Source organism: Hoplias malabaricus, chromosome 1 (assembly GCF_029633855.1).
Source record: "Hoplias malabaricus isolate fHopMal1 chromosome 1, fHopMal1.hap1, whole genome shotgun sequence".
NCBI lineage: Eukaryota > Metazoa > Chordata > Actinopteri > Characiformes > Erythrinidae > Hoplias > Hoplias malabaricus.
The window spans coordinates 69,524,570-69,548,546 of record NC_089800.1 but is presented as its reverse complement, the minus strand read 5'-3'; the positions used below and the strand labels follow the sequence as shown (position 1 = coordinate 69,548,546).

At 35.5% G+C, this 23,977-nt stretch overlaps 1 protein-coding gene across 2 annotated transcripts in view; it reads left to right on the top strand.

The window, feature by feature from the left end:
- The window catches only part of larp1b (La ribonucleoprotein 1B), a 53,736-nt gene that overhangs the window by 9,106 nt on the left and 20,653 nt on the right, over positions 1–23,977 (top strand). The window contains exons 2-7 of one of the 2 annotated variants that reach the window (XM_066672185.1): positions 5,315–5,376; positions 12,072–12,131; positions 13,607–13,829; positions 19,913–20,035; positions 20,656–20,818; positions 23,772–23,916. In XM_066672185.1, coding sequence (XP_066528282.1) covers positions 5,315–5,376; positions 12,072–12,131; positions 13,607–13,829; positions 19,913–20,035; positions 20,656–20,818; positions 23,772–23,916 — 776 coding nt within the window. Of the gene's footprint in view, positions 1–5,314; positions 5,377–12,071; positions 12,132–13,603; positions 13,830–19,912; positions 20,036–20,655; positions 20,819–23,771; positions 23,917–23,977 lie in introns of both variants that reach the window. The other variant, XM_066672175.1, reaches the window with a different exon arrangement.

Below are 23,977 nucleotides of genomic sequence, written 5' to 3'. Positions count from 1 at the left end.
GCACCTGGTCTTGTTAGGATTTTTTTGTGTTCTGAGTGTGCTGATATGTTATTGGTATTGCTATGTGAGGAAAAACAAATACATAGGTTATGCCTCTTACCAAGGTCTTCTTGAGTTGAGTCAGGTGTTTTGAAGCAACCGTAAATGCACAGTGGATGCTGTTCCTGATGCATCACGTGGAGTACTTCACACCTGATAACCTGTGTGTGTGTGGATTGTTTAAGTAAACCTGGCTCAAGCAGAAATGCTAGTTCAGTAGAGTGTGTGTGTTTATGTGTGGACCAACAGCTGTGAGGTGACTGTCGGGCCTCTGAATGTCAAAGCCTTGTAAATCCCCTCGTACTCTGAAAAGGTGCTGATGGTTTCAGCAAAGTGGAATAAGGTGCATGGATTAAAGGAATTTACACTTTAACACCCAAACATACCACATGGCTAGGATGTAAGCTATAAATCTTCAGGCTCATGAGAACCAAAACAAAATGTAAAATGTTTTTATTTTGTTATCCTGCCTAATGCTTATAAAAGTACAGTTGCACCACTTTATTTGAAAGCTCGTAAATTGTAATGCCCCACAGTTATTGTTCTGTTTGAGTGTGGACTTCCCCATGAACGTTCTTTAGTACTATTTCTCAGATGTATTTGTAAGATTAATAGTTCACATAAAATTTCATTGCCGATTCTTCGATTAACACACTAATTCCATGTTGTTCTAACATTGTTATTATATTTTATAAAATCTAAGTCAATCTCTCTTAAAGCTGAGGTGGAACAGCCTGTAATTATAATAACAAAGATATCAACGGTAACAGTACACTTTAACTAACTTCCTTTGTAATGAAGTTTAATACTTTTAAATTGTACTCCAAATTAACAGCATGAGTGTCTTTGTGCAGGTCTCCTGATTCCTCCTTGTTGTTTAATAGGCTGTGAAATACGCAGTTCATTTTGTGTACAGGTGGTCCCATGTGTCTGCGATTTGTTGCAAAACCTGTGGGACAGCTTGTCACAGCTGGTGGTCTGTAATAATGAAGGAAATGCTAAGTTCATGAAAGGCTCTTAATCGTAGTGTTTTAGGCACGTGTAATGCTGGGGGAGAACTATACTGAAAGGTATTTTATAGTTTGCAAAGACTTTGATGCTCCAGCTTGTTTTTTTTTTCCTCTTATGTGACTCTAATGCATGTGTTCAGTGAGTATGGAAACTAACTGCATAATTGTCTGTCTTAATTTGGTCAGAGATTGGAGCTTTTGTAATACCAATACCAGAAGTTTAGAGGCAGGGGTGGGTACTATGACAATTTTGGTATGCCCCCTCTGTAAATAAATAGTGAAACTTTATGTAGAATAGGGCAGGACAATAATTACATATCAATATATATCTAAATATAAAATGTTTCAGTAACAGTAATATGATTTTTAAACACATATTTAATATTTCAATATACATTATTTATAGTATCTGTCACTTACTGATGATCATTACAGGGTGCTTTCGTCAGTTCAGACATTTATGTTTGATGGTGATGTCCGGTTTCTTGTTTGTTCTTGGCAGTTTTTCTGTGGATTTATATGGTGCATATTGCTATTGGAATTATATATATCAAAATTAATAACTATATATTTCAATATGCTAAATTATACCTGTTTTTAGTTGCTTATTTAAATGTTTATTTTGAGTAGGAACACTGTTTATTGTGAAATTTCTTCAGGTGTTTTGGTACTATGTTATATATTATATATCTGGCATTGTCCAGTGACTGAGGATTAAATTATATTATATTATATTATATATATTATCCAGTGAGTGATTATTCCACAATGCTGGAATTCTCAGTTTAGACTGATAACACAAGTTATCAAATGAAATAAAATAACTTGCTCAGTAAAATTCAGTATAATAGAAGGCCCTTGGCTCTTTACATATTGGACTAAGTTAGGTTTTGTTAAATGTCAGGATGAATTTGATATCTTACTTGTAGAAATGCGTGATATGTTATTTTTATTTTTTATTGTAGTGTGTGTGTGTGTATTTAATATGTTCTTTAGGTTAATATTTCTGGGTGTAGTTCTCCTTCTTTTGGTGGTGTATAGTCAGGGAGAGATGCCAGTAGGTCCAGTATCAGTGGGCTTTGCATAGAAAAGCTCGGTCACACCCGGTGGTGTTAGCTAGCGCCCAGTGCCTTATCATACACACCATCCTCACTTCAGTGATAATGGACCCTAAACACACCCTGGGATGGGCGTCCTTCTCTTTGCCTGTTGAATCTACACACACTTGGCAGATCCCCTGTACTCTCTGTGTAGGAGTCTCTCACTCGGGGGAGAAACCATAAGTGTTTTGAAGTCTCAAACAGCTTTAGAGATTCATTCCAAGGCCAAGATTGCTTAATGCGTAGTGTTGCTTAGAGTTACTGGCTTTTCCAAACCATGGAAAGCATTTCAGCCTCACTACTGTGCTAAGCTGTAAGTGGCTGCTGTTGAAACAACAGAAAGAAGTGCATTTGACTTTCTGACAACCAACTGAGCTGTCGAGCCTTGTTAGCAGAGAGGCACAAGCAAGGCCGCAATGTTGAAATCCCTTTGCATTCCTATTAGATTAGCACTGTTTGCAATGAGTGACACTACATTGCTTTAACCCTTAGAGATCACTCCTATCACTGCCAAAAACATTCAATAAACCATTACTGAAGTTACATTCCAGACATTTCTTTGGAAATTTTGTAGAAAGATTCACAATATCTTAAGTGACTTGCCTGTATTTTTTATTTATTTATTTATTTTTTTAGAAACGTACAGGAATGTTTTTACACACTTCCAAAGTTTAGCACTAGTAGTGTGTTAGGGTAATTTTCTGCTTCTAATAATCCTAGTAATCCTGACCATATACAATGATGGATAACCTGCAGAGTTCTTGTATCCTTATTTGCTTTAGAATTAAATTATTCCAAACCAGATGTTTTCTTTTGAGTGATTTAATATTTGCTTTAGTTATTTTGCATTAATTGCATTCATGTTTTATAATATGTTTTGACGCTGAAGTGTAGCCTTATTTCCAGTGAAAGCTTAAATATGGTTTATCCTATGATGAGAGTTCTGTTGCTGTAGCAGGTTTTTCAGACTTGTCAGGAGACCCATTTTCCATGTTTTAATTATGGTTTTGGTATTAAGATTTGGGATCTGATATTTGTTTTATCAGTTGGGGCTATTGTGTAATTAAATGTATGCTTTCTGTTTTCATCCAAAATATGAATAACTTAGGATGTATGTAATGAATGTTTTTTAACTGGAAATGAAATAAACATTAGTAGTGCTTTTCACTACTAATAGACTTTTCATAGACAGCAGTGATAACTCTTAGATTTTTATGGGTAAAAGGCACAGCTAATTTTCTCTCCAGTCTAGGTGGTACAGTAACGAGGGGCAGGATTGGCAGGACTAGGGTTAAAGCTTTTGTTAAGTGTCTGGACAACACTGCAAATACCTTTGGTGGGGCCCCTTTTATTGTATGAATAGCCAGGATGGCTCTGTTTAGTCCACGTTCTGTGCACTGAACATCATTTAAAAAAAAAAAAAAAAAATGAAACCAGTGTTCTGTAGCGTGTTGGCTGGGTTAATGTTTGACTGGCGTGGGGGGTTGACCTTGCGCTGCAGGTGCTGGAGCATGGGCACACGCTGCAGTTTTTATCTGCCAGCAGAAGCGTGCTGATAATGACGTTTGTGTAGGAATAAACAGGGTTCACTGTCAGCATGCTGTAGGGAGGGGGCAGAAAACTTTTGAAGACGTGGCCTTTTGGTTTTCGTTGCTGCTGCTGTATACTTAAACATCATGCATGGCAACCTCCTTCACTGAACCCTGTGGAAATAGCTAGAGAAGTATCTTAAAGCTATATTCCAGTAAACGCTTGTTTTTTGGAGGAAAACATTACCCAATAAGAGTAGCTAAGTGCAGACACCTACTTTTGTCTACTGAGTTACTTCAGTAGAACTTCTTAGAAAATCTATCAGCATAAGAAATGAAGATTGTACGGTGCTATTCTGCTTTTATGCAAACTTGATCTAAAATAAAATATTAAAGGAATGCTACATAATGTTTCTAATTTACAGCTTCAATATAATTGTTTTGCTCCAATAATCTGTAATAGGCAGAATAGGGCCTTTGTCATTGCTACTCTGGGCTCAGCACTGCTGAAACTGCCCTGTGTAACTTTTTGGAGGTGGGTAACAAACCAGCCCTCCCTTTCAATTGATTTCAGTGCAGTGCTGTAAATATGAATTATGCAGTGTACTTTTTCTTTAACATATTGGAAACAAACTACATATACCTTGTGCCATTTATTTTGCATAGGCTTCATTTTTGTGTTTTTCCCAGTATTTTAATTCTGCAGATAAAGTATTCAGACTTTAATCCTCTATGAAAGAAAAGTTTAACATATTTTCAATGTTCATTTGACAGCAGTGCTTTGGCATGTGGCTGAAAATGGAATGTTTTTGAGTCCTAGCCTCTGATTGAATGAGACATGCTATCCCATCCAACCAGTCAAAACTATATTTGCACAACAAATCCAAGCTCAGTATTTACCCAGTACTGGAGTTTTGTAATTCAGTACAGCACCTTTTTGAGTTTGGTGTATTTTGATCATGTATACATTTGAAAAATTTAATCAAAATATTAGATGTTTAATTTCCTGTGTATTGTCAGTGTCACTGTGACAATATACAACAGTAGTAATTTTACATCTACTGCATAGCCACAATTTTGTAGACACCTGCTCATCCAACATTTTCCTCCAATGAATGGTGACTTGTTTCTGTGAGTCTTTGATGGCAGTCATTCCTAAGAGCATTAGTGAGGTGAGGTAATAATCTTCCCTATGGAATCTGAAGGAGCTCCATTACAACTGCTCCAGAGTCTACTGCTTGGGGCTTCTACAACATTTCGGACGTGTAGTGTCATGGTTCTTGAGTACCACCTTTTTTCCAAATGTTGGTTTGTGCTGTAATTTATCTGACTAGTCTGGCATTTGGGGATGTGGATAAAGCCACACAGGCATCAGCAAAGTGAGCTCAGTTTTTTTTTTTTTTGAACCATAAATAGAACATGTCTGTTTCTTGATTTTTAGTGCCTTGTATTATCTCAAATAGATTGTTTTTCCAAAAGTAACATGGTTCTGAAATATAATCTGCTTGTTTTTTTGCAATGTGCCCGTGTTTCCCCCTCACCCTCACATGTACACACTCATGTTCATGTTCTCTGTCTCTTTTTCAAACAAAAACAAATATACTCGTGTTCTTGTCTCCTGTTTGCCTTTTGACAGACTCCCAGAACCCTGCCAAAGTGGTGCGTGCCAGTAAGCCCAGATCCAGGAAGTCCAGTAAGGTGAGTGTTGTAATTTCTCTACAGAATAACTTAAAACAAACTAAACATTTAAGGGGAACTGTGCATGAAAATATGTAGCCTTGATAGGAACCAATAGCAGTTGTACGTACTTGTGTGGTCTAGGAAAGGGTGTGGTTATGCAAATAAGTAGTAGCATATTTCATTTCAGAATCTCACAAAATCAGAAATAGTAACTTTGGTGAAGAAAACTACTGCATGTAATGTAATTATATAGTTCTGTGTAATTTCATGACCAGTTGTAAGTCAGCTTGTCATGTGTTAGACACGTCTTAAACTGGGCCCTATTTCAGTACCAGTTTTAACATGCCCTCACCAAATTCTACTCAACATTTCCCCTCAGGGTAATCGCAGATGCCATCTTAATGAACGTTCCATTACTGTATCAAAGGTTGTTCAGTCAGCCCTTCTATTATCAATATGTCTCTGTAGACCAGTTGTTCCCAAAGTGAATATATATCTGGCCTGTTTCAACGTATGTAATTACTTTCACAATCATATTGTCTTTCTCCAAGGAACTGTATAGGAGAAGCAAACCATGTTATTAATTTTCTAATTATCCATTTTAGACCCTTCTTGTGCTCATTGTAGATATATGTAAATATAGAAAAATGTAGATATAAAATGTCACGTCCTCAGTAATGTTTGGATTGGTGTGTTCATAGCATAGGCCCTGGCCTTTCTCACCTACTCTTCTAGGCTGCACCCATTTAATAGTTTTGGTTACAAAATTCAAAACAATCTCAGTGACGTCCTGGCCTTTCTGGGTTAAAAGGCCTATCACTAATCCGCTCTACTTACAGAAGTGTGTGTGTGTGAAGGAGAAGCCATGACTCATGTTAGTAATCTCTCTGTCATGCTTCAGCAGTGACCGGGTCTTCTGGAGGAAAGTGAATGTCTGCTTTTTGAAACTCCCTTAAAACTACAGAGTCACAAGACTCTGCTGTTTTGAAAATAGCTGAATGTTTGAATGAAGAAAGGTTCAGTGAAAAGTAATCAGTGTTAATCAAGTGTTAATGAAATGATAGTTTACCACTTGTGTTATGTCAGGAATGGCACTCCATGCAGATCTCTCTCTCTGGATTTTATATATATATATATATACACACACACACACAGTGCCTTGCGAAAGTATTCGGCCCCCTTGAACTTTTCAACCTTTTGCCACATTTCAGGCTTCAAGCATAAAGATATTACATTTAAATTTTTTGTGAGGAATCAACAACAAGTGGGACACAATCGTGAAGTGGAATGAAATTTATTGGATGTGTCAAACTATTTTAACAAATAAAAAACTGAAAAGTGGGGCGTGCAATATTATTCGGCTCCCTTGCGTTAATACTTTGTAGCGCCACCTTTTGCTGCAATTACAGCTGCAGGTTGCTTGGGGTATGTCTCTATCAGTTTTGCACATCGCGAAACTGAAATTCTTGCCCATTCTTCCTTGCAAAACAGCTCGAGCTCAGTGAAGTTGGATGGAGTGCTTGTGAACAGCAGTCTTTAACTCTTTCCACAGATTCTCGATTGGATTCAGGCCTCTTGGCTGCATCTCTGATCAGTCTTCTCCTTGTTCGAGATGAAAGTTTAGAGGGACTGTCGGGTCTTGGTAGATTTGCAGTGGTCTGATACTCCTTCCATTTCAATATGATTGCTTGCACAGTGCTCCTTGGGATGTTTAAAGCTTGGGAAATCTTTTTGTATCCAAATCTGGCTTTAAACCTCTCCACAACAGTATCTCGGACCTGCCTGGTGTGTTTCTTGGTCTTCATGATGTTCACTGCGCTTTGAAACGAACCCTGAGACTATCACAGAGCAGGTGCATTTATAAAGAGACTTGATTACACACAGTGGATTCTATTTAACATCATCAGTCATTTGGGACAACATTGGATCATTCAGAGATCCTCACTGAACTTCTGGAGTGAGTTTGCTGCACTGAAAGTAAAGGGGCAGAATAATATTGCACGCCCCACTTTTCAGTTTTTTATTTGTTAAAAAAGTTTGACACATTCAATAAATTTCATTCCACTTCACGATTGTGTCCCACTTATTGTTGATTCTTCACAAAAAATTGATTTTATATCTTTATGTTTGAAGCCTGAAATGTGGCAAAAGATTGAAAAGTTCAAGGGGGCCGAATATTTTCGAAAGGCACTGTATATAGTGCAGTGTCCTTTTAGTTGACATTCATTGCTTCTAATAGTATCAACATACAATATTAAAGAATAATAAGAACAGTAATAAAATGTAACAATAGGTCCTAAATTATAAATCTCAAAACACTTGAGTAAATGAAATGATGTGTTTAAGGAATCTTTCTAAAGGTGTAAATTTTAACATAAAACATGAACCTAGGCACTAAAACTAAGCTAAGGATTATGAAAATTCCCTTGAAGAGACTGAATCAAAGTAAAGAGCAAAACTTAGGCCCAAATTCATTTAATAGACAGAGTTATTGAGTCGGTCACCACATTCACCTTCAGAAAACACTGTGTTGTTGATGTTTTTTTTACATTTTGAACTGCAGCTTATGCTGAGTAGAGCTTTAAAAAAGGTGCAGAATTAATGGAATGTTGGAGGGTCATAACACAACAGGTTCACACAAATTTACTTGTGCTATCATTTGTTGTATATATTAATGAGAATTTGTCATGAGCAGCAATGTATTTGGAAGTTTTCTGATATTGTATTTTATATAACCACTAAGTAAATTTAATGTAGTAAATTTAACACTAATTAAATTTTAAAGATTTGTTGTGGTCGTGTGCTGTTGTGCATATGTGGCTTGTTATAGTGTGTTGTTTGTTGCCTTCTTTTAAGGGGTGGAGGATTTTCAGTAGTTGCTGTCTGGGCAGGGGTCAGCTTTGGCCAATAAGGAGCAAGTTCTCTGTGTATTTGTGTGTGTGGGTGTGTTTGGGTCCACTGTCTTCTGTGTTGGGTGTTTGGAGAAAAGTGTCAATATCAGAATTAAACTGTTACCTCCTGGCTGTTTTAAAAAGGAAAAAAAAGGACTGCAGACATTATACATATAAGTAAATGTGTGAATTTATTAACATATTTGCATAAAATCTCCCTAAAACCAGATGAAAGAGTAACTGTCGCAATATGTAAAGTAATGCAAAACTAAAATATTGAGTAAGTGAATTGGGTGTGTATTGATTAAATTAGATTAGGATATAATCTCTAAGTTTGCTGTGATCCACGTAAGATTTTCTTTTAAATCTCTAAGAATTATTAACATTGAACGCAAGTGTGCAGTGTTCCCACTGATGAATAGTAGCAGTTTATGGTCTTAAAATATCTAAATATAAGTACGTATGAAATTCTAAGATGATGGCTAAAGAGCAGATGAATAGAGCCTTTATTAAATTGTGTAAAAGTGTATATTGAACAAAAAAGTACTTCCACCAAAATATCTAGGTGAAAGAGGTTACGTTGCCATAAACTGAGCCAGAGGATGCAGACCTGATCATTCATATAGGGGTCTTCAAAAATATTTGCATTTTTGAAACAATTGATTGTAAACGCTAAAGGCAAATTTTGATCACACAATTTATCTATATATTTTGTTCTTTAATGTGATGTGAATTTGGTATTATTTCTTTAGGTCTTAGTAGTAAAGAAAATGCTTAATGGAAAAAATCTCTGCAGTAATCTTGGTGTGACAGGACCGGAGTTATTTAGACTGTGGCCAAAAAAAAAAAAAAAAAAATTTTTTTACTTTTATTTTGTTAATTAATTTTTAATTAAATCATTTTTCTTACACTACAGAGTCAATATAATTTAGAATGATGCATATTTCCACTTCTATAAATAATATTACTCTGTAATCCAATATGTGACCCAGTTCTGCCCTGGATTGCTCTTGGAGTATATAGGAATGAACTGAATGATCTCTATCTTTTTCTTTCTCGCTCTCTCACACGCACTCACTCACACAGAGCACACACTTCGTAATTCACTGGTGTGCAAATGTCTGTTGGTCATGTCCCTGAAGCAGTGATTCAAGAGTTTAAAGCTACACACACACACACACACACACACACACACACACATAAGTTAGACAACCGTTACATACGTGTTATAATATGTGTCACTAACCTACTTTGGGACACCACTGCAGCTTGACATGCTCAGAATGGCACTTCTCTAGGAAAGGTTCTTCTACCTGATCAGTCACCTAAAGGACTTAAAACCACTCATGTTGTATTCAAAGGGGTGCTAAAATGGTCATCATTATAATCTCATGCCATGTCTGTCCACCAATCCTGGAGATAAAGCAGCGGATCTCACCAATTAATCAAGCTGGAGATTCTATAAGTGTCTTTGAGCATTCCTCAGGTCTCATCCCTGTAACGGGAGCCTAGCAGAGTCAGTTTTCAGAGAGCAGTACATTGCTCAGAAAGACGTTGACTGCAGTCACAAATGTGTTACAGTGTTTTCTCACACACTTGCTGCTGTATTTTTCCTTATTTCTCAGGGTCAAAACTAAAATGGAAATGAACACTTTTTTCCCCAATGTTGAAAACTCTAGAGTTTAGATTTGCTTTTTGGAGAGCAGATTTCAAATTAAATACATTTTCCACATTAATTCACACACACATGTAGTGATCTGAAATTTGCTTCTTCATTACAAGGTCATAATGATGTTCGAGCAAAACTTTTTTTTTTTTTTTTTTCCCTGCCATAAATGAATTTTGACTGCACTGTTTTTTTTTTTATTTTATATATTTTAACTCTCATTGTAAGACAGTAAATCAGTATGTGCGTGTGTATACAGGTCTGTGCCATATCTTATTGTTCTCAATAGTATCGCCATATTATTTAAAACAATTTCAAAAAATCAATATTGTGATAATAATGATATTCTGACTTGTTTATGTAATGACATCCTGCACTTACCCATAATATGGCATAAGTTCTTTACATAAGTCATTTAGACACAGTGAAGTAGTTTGTGGCTCAGAGGTGGAGGAATTAGCTCCAAAAAATGGACTTAAGTCATGTGGAGGTGGTGTGGTTACACAATACCAGATGTATAATTAACCATGGTATTATGTTAGAAATGAAAGAATTGTAGTATTATTATATATTAAATATATTTAAGTTTTACTAAGTTCAAGAACAGACTATTGCTACAAAATAAATGTTAGAGTTTTTTCAGTGTTTTGTCATATTGCCAAAGATATCGCTATCACCAAAATACCCTGAAATCATGTCAATTTACAAAACAAACAATAAGAACAATGAAGAGAGAAAATGAATACCAATGAAGAGATGCAGTTGCTGTAATGCTTATTTCTTTTGTGTTAATGGGGATCTTTTATGTACACAAATTTGGTCACTTCTTCTGAATGTTAGAAACGGTTACAAAATAACCATTAGTTAAATAAAACTTTTTGATAAATAAACCATTTAATATTATTAATATAATTTAATATATTTCATTGAATATGATTAATATTAAAATAATGTATTTTCTTGCAATAGTGTGTTCTTGAAATTAATAAAAGTATTTTTCAGTGTTACATCATATTGCCAGGAATATTGTGTATGGCTATGCTTGTAACTGGAGGCTTCCACTGGAGGGCAGACCAGATAAAGACATGGGTCATTGCGGACTTATTTCTGACACTACGCCTTCAAAGATTTCCGTCATTGTGAAGCTGTTGATTGCTTGCACTGCCCGTCATTTACACGTGCTGCACCTTGCGTATGTGTAGTGTTTATTTTCTGAGGACATGCACAACCGACGCCCCAAACAGACACAGAATACGTGAGGTAGCCATGGAATATATGCAGAGGTGTAGTTAACAGCACATATTATTATATCTCTAGCCTATGTGTGTTATAAACAGTGTTCTCTTCATTTTAATTTTATTCTGGTTGAACATGCATTATTTGGTTACATGCAAATTTTGCATCAGAACTTAAAGGTACATTGAAGCTGTTAATTGGTGCAAATGGATAAATTGTTTGCTTGTTAACATACAATTGCTGAGGTTTGTATATGGTCTGTTTATGAATAACTCACTAATTAGATTCTGTTCATTAGATCCTAAATTATTGTTTGGCTAAGACAGAGAGCAGTTTTTTCTCATTATGAATCACCCCTTGATGCTCCTGGCATGAAACGGCAATAGGCTTCTATGCTTTCCAGTGAAGGGATAGGTGGTGTGTATAATAAATATAGCCATTTTCACATCTGTTTATAGTCGTGCTGCTCTGCTAAGCCAGACACCCTGCCCCCCAAATAGAACGCCACAGTTTAAAAAAAAAAAAAAAAATATATATATATATATATATATATATATATATATATATATATATATATATTTAAAGAAATTCAAGTGACTGAAACACATGGGTAAGCAGTAGTGAATAATATATTGCTAAAAAAAACGCAAAATCAAAACTACTATAAATTACCGACTCCACACAGTCTAACGCAAGTGATTATTTTGGCATTTAGTGTTGATGAAGCTAATGAGGTTAAAAGCGTCCATTGTTGATCGCTATACACCCCATTGCACTTGTCTTGGTTCAGTTCTGGTTACAGAAAAGAGAAAAAAAGTTCATGCATGTGATGTTTGTATGTGATTTATTTATATATATATATTTATTTATTTATTCCCTATTTCCTCACTCCCTCTTCCTGCAAATCTGTCATCATTTAGTCAAGTGATTTCAGTGACATCACAAACTGGCCCACCCCTGGAGAAATAGCCAATAAGGAGGTGAGAAGAACGTATTTATTCCCTTTTATCAATGTCTTTATTAATGCTGTAACTAATTTGAATGTGACAAGATGAATGTCTCTTAAAATGTATTTGAAATGTATATTATATTGCCAGAAATTGCATCATTATTTGTTTTGTCCATATTTGTCCAACAAGAGGCCGGACTGTCTAAGAGATTATTGATGTGATTGATGATTGTGTTTTTTTAATATAATTTTGAGTGATAATGTATAGATTGATTTATGTATATATTTAGCATGAATAAATGTTGTATAAACTTAATACTTACTTGTTTGCTACCTTTCTGTACAGTTCTACTGTTAACACTAATCAAGCAAATTTTACTTTTATATATTTCCTAAATTATTTCTATATGGTTAGATGTATATGCTAGTTATCTTTAAACAGAATGTTGACCTAGAGTACTGTGTTTTAGGCAGAGAAAAAGTTTTTTATCTCAGGAGTAAGTTTGTTTGCCCAAAAAAAAAAATAAAAATAAATAATAATAAATATAAATAATAAATATAAATAAAAATAATAAATAATAATAAATAAATAAACTACACATTACAAAATACAAAACATTTATATAAACAAAGCAGTTAAAACAACCTCATTATGTTAAATTAGCTGTGCTGTTGATATAACAAATCCATGGGATCAAGGAAAAAATCTGTAAACAAACATTGTTTTTCACACCAGCTCATAACACATCTACTAGTTTTTGGGGGAAAAATATTTTGTGTTTGTTATTAAATTTATCATATACAAGCACCACACTTATTTAGAAGATAAATTATTTTAAACAATTAAAAGTTTGCACAGTATTGCATATTATAATAGGAAGGTCAGTTCTTTGTTATTCTGCAGATAAATGCCATGCTTTAAGACTGCAGCCCACCTGGTTTTACTTGTTTAGGAGATGCTGTCAGGCCTTATCTGTAGTCTTAAAGAAGTGCAAATAGTGAAATAAATGCCACTAAGATCATTCTCAGACCTGGAGAGTTTTTTCCAGTAGATATTCATCTTCATTTCTAAGGTGACACCTGGATAAAGAGCAGTTTTACTGTGGAATCTGACCCGCTTTAACAAGTTTTAACATGCTAGGACCCTAGGGGTGGGTGTGGTTATTGGAGAATATGGATATCTAAACTCCTATATTTATTAATACAATTGAATATACTCTCTCTTTTATGCCAATTAGAGTTGAACAATTTATAGAGTATCTTGAATTTTCTGACCTGTATAATGATTACAATACAGTGCTTGTTTTCTGTGAATTCAGATTTTTTAGTCACAAAAAATTCAGGGAGTGTTGAATGATGTAGAACATAATTATATTGATTTCAACATGAATACGATGAATTGCTCAGCCGTGATATTAAAGCCAGTGTTGTGAGCATGGTTTCTAAATGACATGTTATGCAGCCCAGATGACACTAATAGATAATTGTTTGCTAAACCCCCAGCAGCAGCAGAACGTAATAAACACTCAGGGCCGAAAGCCAACAGCAGGACGGAGGGAGAGAAGGAGGGATCGTGGAGGGGAGAAGAGAGAGAAGGAGAGCGGTAGTGATGGAAGTGACAGTAAAGAGAACAGAGAAGCGCAGCAGGAGCCGCTCACCCACCTCCCTACAGAAGAAGGAAAAGAAACGAGTAAAGAGACGCAAAACAACGCCTCCCGCAGGAGAGGAGGTCAGACACTCAAAATACCACAAAAAAAACCCTTCCACAGCATGTGGCAACACCTGCCATCAATAATAACAACATGTAATTAATTTATTACAGTAAATGGATCACAGAGTTTATCACTGGTGTGAATCACACAACTGTTATATTGGATTGTGTTTATTTTGATTCATATTTGTCAGGATTTTGTATGGCACTTTGTAATGACACTAATTTCATGACATTACACAAAGATATGTGATTGTATATAGACTCAAGTTTCTCAATGCCAACATTGCAAAATAGTGCAATATAGACACTAAATATATAATGCGCCAATTATTAATATTTAGTTAAATTTTTACTTTATGAAATTTACTAAAATGAGGTTTGAGGATTAAAATACCATTACTCTTTTTACAATATGAACCCAAGTGTTGATAAAGACCATGCAGTGTTGGGTGTTATAATTGTTTTTGAGAATGTTTTGACTTCATTCATTTGGACCTATAATTGATTATTTCATTCCTAAATTGAACTAGAATTTTCAGGTCTCTTTTTAGCAGTACATTCCAGTTTCCCTTGAGTTATTAAAACACAGCACAATTACAATTAAATATTTAAATTGTTCAAAAAAACAAACAAACAAAAGAAAAAGTAGCTGACATTATAATAATGTAACAAAATTTAAATATGACAAAAAATTCAAACTGGATTCTGAGTTTCCTTGCCTGGCACATTATTAATTCTTTCACTGTTCCAACATGCCTAAGTCAGACTTAATTAGCTCACCAGCTCAGTGAGGAACACAGAGTTACTAATGGGAAACACTTTGGATTGGGAAACATTGTCTCATTGCCTGGATTTAAAGGTTTTTAAGTAAATTAAATACATGAAAGAATCTTGGGTCAATGATTTGTACACTTTTTTGCTGACCTTCAATAAATAACACACACACACACACACACACACACACACACACACACATATATAAGCGTGTGTGTATCAAGTATATATTCTATCAACATCTCATTGCCAGTCTCTCTAGGGAGAATCTGGTGTCTTTCACCACTTAATGTGGCCAAGAAACACGTACTACAGCAGGAAAAGAAATTTGACTGACACACAAAAGGACCAATCACAAGTCTGCTCTTCTGGCATGACCTGAAGAAGGAGACAGGCTTTACACAACACATCGGACCAGTACAAAACAATACACGAAAATGAGTATACATGGATTTTCAGACAGCCAATCAGAACGCAACTGGTAAAATCCAGACCGTGAGGACATATTAGTGCACTGAAAGTATCAGGCTCTCCATCAAGTTGTGGGTAGAGAGTCTGTGGCTGAGAAGATTCACTATTTATCCGTTGCCATAAATACATTTTTCAGTTTTAATTTTTTAAGCTTTTTTTCCCCATATTATTAAACAAATGAAATGCCCTTTAGATTAATATTTTATAACAAATGGAGCAATATTTAAAAAGCTTTTTAAGTTAAGGTTTTTTTAAAGAAAAGCCAGTCATTTACTGGCTGCAATATCTGTTTTAAACATGGTTGCTTCATATGATGGATTTGTCCTATGGAGCATAAAGTTGTTCATTCAAGGGCTAAAAAGCAATTGTTTTTGTCTCATGTATGACAAAACATGGAATCGGTCATATTTAATTAAGACACTTGTTTTTTTTTTTTAACCCCCCTTTTTTTTCTTTTCTTTTTTTGATCAGTTGATATTTGTTTTTTTTTTACTACTTTGTTCATTCATTCATTGAGCATTAAACCATGCTGAGCTGCAGTGAGTGGGTTTCTGTTTTAAGGCAGGTGGGGGAAGTTGGCGTGGTGTGTATCGTGTTTCACAGCTGTATCAGTGTTGTGGGGTTAGTTAATATGGTTGAGTAACATTGCTGCTGTCTGACTTACACTCCAATGCCAGAAAGAAGTGCGCTCTATATTTTATAACAGTGTATTTTGTAACAATGGGGATTAATAGTATTTATTTATTTATTTATTTATTTTTAAAACTTTGAGCAAATGTTTGTGTCTAAATATTGTCACTTACTAAAATATATCAGCAAAACATATTTTAATAATATTAAAATTAGTAGAAGTAACTGAATTTTTCCTCAGTTATAGGCATCACGAATGATTGTAATCAAAAAAGCACATTTTAGTTAGTTAGTTTCAGTAAATGGTTGAAAAACAAAACCCGGTTCAGGATGCTAGGTTTACTACTTCTCTGTTCACACCAGTGAAAAGGCATCTGGTATTTTTTTTAAACAACAGAAAGAGCACCTTGAAAGCATGAATCAAGATAAGGATATTTCTCTATTCCTGACTCATAGTTGGGTTATGTTAACTTATTTTTGCTGTTTTGGATTACTTAAGGTGGAAATATCTCCAAATTTGGGAGACAGCTAACTGCATGAATGTAAACAGGTAAAATGTACAACAAAACTAAACAACTTGAGTTACAATTGAATTTCTGTGGTAGTACAAGCAGTGAATACATCTTACAGACAAGTTAAATTGCAGCCACATACAGTAGTTTTTTCCCCCTTAACTATACCGTTAGAACTCCCAAAAGTAAACAAACCCAAAAGAAGTGTTTCCCCACAATCGTAGACGTCCCCTTTAATATTCTACAAAGTCCATTTTGAGTACAGATGGGACAGTGTGTGCAATAAAATTAAAAACGACAATCTGTGATTTGTTATTTTAAGCTTTAAGATTTGTTATTATAAGCCTTATATGAACCTTCAGGACAGCTTCAAAATGACTGAGGCTACTCTAACCTGTATATGGTGAATTCACTTCTCCCCTAAAAAACTTTGACAATTTCAAAATCACGGGGCAGAGGTCTCTTGCAAGAACCACATAATGTCTGTATCATAGCGAGGTAAACACCTGTGGGCTATGTGCTATAAAGCATTAAGGGAGAATGGAGGAGAAACAGAGAGCATGAGAGCGGCTGTTCAAGAGTTAATATTGAACTGATTTTACTCAGTGAGCTGAAACAGACATGAAAACACAAAACAGACCCTTTCTCATTCTTGGAGTGGTAACTAACTTGTGGCAATTTCTTCATGTGTTACGGTGTCAGTGAGTAATTTTTACTTATGAAATTGTTATAATCAGGTTTTTGAGAGTTATACAGCAGTGAACCATGGTTTGCGGATGCTAACGTTAGCCGGATTAGCTCACTTCTGATCATTTCTGGTAATAAGTGCTTTTTTTGTAGTGGTAATGCGGTTGTACACTTTGTGTTGATGGATCCCAGGTGTTGTTGACGACAATGTTATGATCATGTTTTAAGATTTACTGATGAATGTGGGCCAGTGGTAGCACCTGCTAACTTTAGATGGATTAGCTCACTTTTTAACACTGGACGTTGATTCTGGTAATAAATGCTTTTCTGTCGGTTACAGTGCAGTTATATTGACTACAGTGCTGCCAAAATGTGCTTGTCCAGTGTATATTATGAGCATTTTATGGGTTTTATCATGTATTCAGCAAAATCGTATTCGATTTCACACATTCCCCATGGTTAACATTGAGTTAGTATGTGAGTGTGTTTATCAGTAGAAGTCCAGAAAGCTGTTCGTAACCAATATGAATATCCTTGAGCTGGTGTGCTGGCGAGAGAGATGTGTGAGAGACTTCATTTCACGACAGTATTGTAACTGTGAATTTACAGGTAGGGGAGCTCAGGAGACAAATAAAAGCCATCTTTTATATAGTAGTCCTTTACAAAAGCACAAAGAAAACATATCCATTGTGTTCACTTAACAACTTGATTTTATTTTGTAACACAAACATTTAGAATTTGATGCCTACAGCACACTGCAAAAATGTTGAAACAGCTGCATGTTTACCACTGTGTTACATCACCTTTCCTTTTGGTTACACTGTTTTATCATTTGGGAATTAATTGTTAAAATTTTGCAAGTGGAAATTTCACCTGCTATTTCTTAATAAAAGACTACATATAGAAGAATAGAAGATGCTTAACAATCCATGTTTGCCTTTACCTGATTCCCTACTTCATGATATGCCAATGACAACAGTCAAGGCCACACTTTCCAAACCTACAAATCAGTGTGGTTGGAGAATGTGCACAAAAGAATTGTCTTGCTGAAATAACTATGGACTTCCCAGGAAATGATATTGGCAGCATATGTCTCTCTAAAAACCCAATGTATTCCTGCATATCAGTGGAAATTTCACACATACTCGCATGTAGAAATCACCTATGCTATGGTGACTGATGTTGGCTTTTGCACCTATAACTGAAAACAGTCTGGATGGTCCCTTTTGTCATTACTTTGCAAAACACAACATTACATTTTTCATGAAAACTCAGACCTGATAAACACGGAGACTCTTTTAGACCCCAACTTTCAACTTTCTCTTGGAGCCTCTGAGATGAGCTTGAGCATAGAGAATGTGTTAGCATTTCTGCATAGGACTAAAATGTAGCTTTATATTTGCATACTTAAAGCAAGGGTTGGTGATTTGTGTTAAAAACATTTTTGTTATTTTTCTCGAAATACTCTTAACATCCTCATAGCAGCCAATACGTTTTAAGGTCTGATGACATAAAGAAATAGATTTGTTGTGTATATAAGCAAAAAAAAAAAAAAGCAAAAACTGTAAATATTTAATCCAGTGGTAATGGTAAACAACTAAAGAAACAAAAGTCAGTGGCAGAAATGGTATTCAATAAAAAGCCTCTGTAGGAAGGACTGTGACTCCATTGGCAATGATGGACAGATACCACTGGCTGCTGATTGACTTAATAAAGGTGATGACCAATGAAAAGCGTGTTCTCTGTTTAGGAGCCGTGGAGCATCTGCCCTTCGCTCCGGCTGAGAGAGAGCTGCGTGTTTCAGTCTCAAACATAAAAGTGTGATCTCCAAAATAAGTAGCAAAATGCATCCCATATTGGTTTGAAACAGAACACATCGTGTGCGAATATGGGACAATTCCGTATTTTTTACAGGACAGTTGGCAACACTACGTTTTCATATCCTGTCAAGAAAGCAGTGCAGACCAATAGCCAGCAGCTATCTGGAGACAGAACCGTTGTTGAAAATGAAAGATTTGGAAAGAGGGCTTATTTTTTGAGAATTGGGTGGGACTTTTTGTTGGGATTTCTTTCCAACCCCACCCACACTGACTGGGTTTCTACAAAACCACCAACCTTAGCTTTAAGTTTTAGGTTGAATTTCTTGATTCAGTGGTAGAGTCTGTTAAATGACAACAGTTCTTTGGAGTTCTCCCAAATGCAAGTGTCTGTATTTATGACTGTAGCATGACAGTTTGTGCAGCACCATCTGAGGGTGTGAAAGTCACACTCATTCAACATTGGTGTCCTACCTTATTTACCTGCGTATAGCGTAGTACTTCATGACATGAATTTTTGAATTACATTTTCATTCTTATTTTGTCTTATCCCAATTTATTTAGAGGCGTCAGATTCTAAATGTGTTTATATTTACAAAACACAAAAGTTGTTAAATGAAAACATTAAATATCTTTGTACTTTTGTCAGTTGAAAGGTAACAATATTAAACATCACTGATTTGTGTTTGTAGGCTTTGTTTTGTCAATTAAGATATCACACTCCAAAAGGTTTATTTTTATCTGAAGTAAACTCTTAATGTTAAATAACCTTAAAAGAGCAATAAGCAACTTTTAGGTTACAAAAATACCAGACAGTAGGTATAAAAATGATTATTTTGTTGTCATTTATTGTGTGGAAATGAAAACGGCTGAGGACACTGGTATTACAGTTGTTTACACTGGCTTATTGCTTTATTGCTTTTTAAACCTTATTTGAAGTGCATTATCTCATCATCTTAACAAGATCAATTTCTTAAAGTTTTATGTGGTATAATACATTTCAGTTTGCATACATTATTTGTGTTTTTTCAGTATTTGTTTTTTCCTGTTATCCCATAAATATCTGTAATATTATCTTCTGGTGTTTTAGCAAACAGGTTAACTGGCCAATTTTTCGGTCAGCAAATAGCATGGAGATTTTTTTTTCTTTTTTTAATTAATGCCGATTTTCTTTCTTAATTATCTGCTATTGTATGTGATTCTTCAGGCTGGAGGAGAGAACGGGATTTTTTCGATGACATATCCAGTGTCCGAAGTGAAGGTAGTTCTGTCCGTGGCAGTCTCAGGGGGCGGGCCAAAGGTCGTGGCAGGGGCAGAGGCCGTGGCCGAGGTAACCAAGCAATCACTGTGACTACTGCTTTATTTGTCACCATTATTACAATTTTTGACATGCACATTCAAGACTTGTCTGTTCAGCAAACATACATTAATAAGCGGATTAATGGAAAAAATGTTCATTATTTTAATGTTATGTGACAAACTACATAATATAAAATTTTGTTAACAGTGACAGTAGTGGTTTACAATTAACTATTAAAAATTTCCACTTAACACAGTTGACCAGGAAAGACATTTTTGGAATATCCTTATTTGGATTAAAACTAGGGCTATAAAAGTAAGAAATGAAAAATCATCCAAAACTGCCTTCAGTACCTTAAAACTGCAGCCATGTCACCAGTCAGACAGTTATTTAGCACAGGGATATTTAAGCAGGATTATTTATAAAGTTAAATAACGCATGCTGTCTGTCAGGTTCACATTCAAGGGTTACCTATAAAGACAACAGCCAGTCTAATATAACACAATGCTTGTTTCCTAAAATGGTTCACCAATGTAATTGTTCACCAATGGATAAGTTGCTACTATTGTTTAATGGATTGGTTGAGAACAAATTATTTGCTAATAAACTCTCTCTCTTTCTCTCTCTCCTCTCATATATCTGTCCTCTAGGTCGCTATGACTATCCCCATGGTCACCGTGATTTTTACATGGATGGTTCCAATGTGCCTCCAGAGTTTGGTACAAATATGATGTATTTCTATGATGATGGAAACCGGATACAGATGTACACCATCGAGGAGAGTCTACTCAAAGAGTACATTAAACGCCAGATGTGAGTTAATACAGTGTTGCCATTTTTTAAGGATGTGGTAAAAAATTACAGATTTGCAATTTGTAAAATATAAACCTCTCTCAAAAGTAGTACATTGGAAATATTCATCCCCTCAAGACAAATACAAGCAGTGGACATTAATGCACACTTTACCATGGAACTACCTGCATATTATTCTATGCTGAAATTATAAAATTCAACTTAATGTTGAATGTACAAATTTGGTCGCTACTTGTAAAATAATGCGCTAAGACTCTGTAGCTTGCTTAGAGCATATAATCTGCTTATGAAATAAATTCTGTTGACGTGAGGAGAGCTGAAAATTGAAATTACAAAAAAAGGAAAAGAAATGTAATGTGGTTTGAAGCCAATAGATTTAATATCACTATGAGGAGTTGGTGTGTTCTCCTCGTGTCTGTGTGGGTTTCCTCCGGGTTCTCCGGTTTCCTCCCACAGTCCAAAAACACACGTTGGTAGGTGGATTGGCGACTCAAGTGTCCGTAGGTGTGAGTTAATGTGTGTGTGTGTGTGTCTGTGTTGCCCTGTGAAGGACTGGCGCCCCCTCCAGGGTGTATTCCCGCCTTGCGCCCAATGATTCCAGGTAAGCTCTGGGCCCGCCTGAACTGGATAAGCGGTTACAGATGATGAATGAATGAAAGATTTAATATCACCTTTTAAGCTGAATGAGTTCAGTGCATAATGCCACCAGAAGGTGGTGCTAATATTACATCAGAGAGAAGAAATCCGGAGCCTGGGATCAGGTTCAGGTGTGTGTGTGTGTGTGTGTGTGTGTGTGTGTGTGTGCTAATTTTAGTATTTGTGCCTAAGAGGGAGTTGAAAATGATCTGGACTGTGAAGTGATGTGCCATTCCTGTGTTATAAATTAAATTAAGTATAAAAATGATAAAGTGTGTGTGTATATACACACATGCACATATATACACACGTGTGCACAAACACACACAATTTTTTTTCACAAATAATAGTAACATTTCTGCCTCAGAATTTAACAAGAGTGTATGTCACAGCACAAACACCCTTAGTATAATCCAGAATAGTTGTTAATTCTGGTGACCTGACTTTTGTAAACAAAAGCTTTTAACGTTTTGGGTGGTGCTTTGCAGAGCTCTGCCCAACAAGACACTGGTAGAGTCTCATTTCAGTGCCAATTGAGATTGACTGGAACAGCGTCACTAAAGACAATACCTTGTTAAGAAATCAAATGAATACACTTTTTACATCGATATATACTTGTGAGTTTAAATACTGTCATATTACCATTTCTCTGAACTATCACTTTAAAACTGACTACATGTTTTCAGCTGTATAGGAGTCCATTATGACAGGCCTTTTGTAACTAAATCTCATTTGCTGTTCTGCATGTCTTATCCAGCTCTGTTGGTGGCAGACTGGTTTAGCAGGATTTTTTTGTGAGATTTTTGTGATGTTGATGCACATTCTCTTTGCTAAAACAACCACATACGCCCTTTAGCAAAGAGTGAAATTAGTAAGGAGAAGATAGAAAGTGGATGAATGGGTGCTTGAACTACACAAGAGTAAAAGCATTTTACGGATTTTGTGGCGTTTATTGTTCCACGTTACATTTATACTGGTCCATGACCAAAAATGCTTTAGGCAAAAATAAATGAATTGATTAAGAGAAATGCAAAAATTTGTCAAGAGGGTGGAGCACTAGTGGGATAGATATTTTTTGATCTATGATAGTAATGATAGAAAGTTATATTGAAAATGTTTGGATTATTTATGTGTCAAGGTTACTCAGAGGTATTTGAAATTATTTGAGATAATATGGAAGAAAGAGACACTCTGAGTTAACTCATTAGATGTATTATTAACAGGAAATAATTAACTTTCAGTGGGAAATATGCTCATGCTCTCCTTGCAGAGTCCCAGGATGTGTTGAAATGAAAGTTGCTAAAGGCTTTATCAGAGAAGCTAAGACCAGAGATGAACGGGCATAGTCCTGACCTATACCCTAAAAGAGGGGGATCAAAACTAGAACAGCATACTTATGAACTTTGAAGTTAAGGGGAAGCTTTACAAATGCTCAATCGCTTACTCCAAAATGTCACTATAGTACAATTAGAATTTGATGCTAGTGGAGCACATAATTTGTCCATCAAAGGTAGGTCTGGCAGCATCAAGCTCCATTACTGTCCCAGCAATTTGCAACTGTTTTACAAGGCATAATTCATACATATCAAATGTGGTTTATGTGCCAAAAATGATCTTGCTTTACTACTAGGGGGTCCTGGATATTCTTTATTCTTTGACCCTATCCTCCTTTTTCTGATTTAAAGAATGAAATGATGACTTTTTGTCAGAATTGAACACAAACCACCTTAAAATGCAACCCTCTCAACTGCATAATATTCCACAGTGTGGTGTTGTGAATGTGCCAGAGCAATGCTCTCCCTTTGTGGTTGAGAATATTTTTTTCATCTAGGCTCCGGTGCAAATTATTTTAAGCACTGTAATTCATAGAAAATTGCAACTCTGGATTGAACAAAACAGAAAGTGGCAGTCACACTTACCATGGTATTGTTTCAAGTAACTCATTCATTTACTTTATTGTTTTGCAATCTCTTTCTTACTTGCATATCCAATAAACAGAATGGTCAAAAAAAGAGAAACAAAAGTGAACATTTTGACATGCAGATGAAAGGTTAATGACTAGCATGGAAACAGAGATAATGTTTGTCGATATTTGTAAATATGCACTTTTTGTTTTTTTTCCCTTCATACTGAAATGTAGATATTTTATTATTGTATGTATCCTAGAATAATTAGTTTTTTTTTTTTTTTTGTTCACAAGATTAAAAACAAAAATCAAAATTAAATAATCTATTTATGTATATGCTGTAAAAAGTGCAAAAAGTTCTGAGTAAGACTGGTTTTGTTTTGTTTTTTTGTTTGTTTTTTTTTTCTTTAGTGAGTACTACTTCAGCCTGCACAACTTGGAGCGTGACTTTTTCCTGAGGAGAAAGATGGACTCCAATGGCTTTCTGCCCATCTCTCTGATTGCTGGTTTCCGTCGTGTCCAGGCCTTGACCACTGACATCAACCTCATCATGGAGGTGACATTTTGACATGGACATCTAATAAACAATGACAGCTGTTACATATTTTAATATCCCA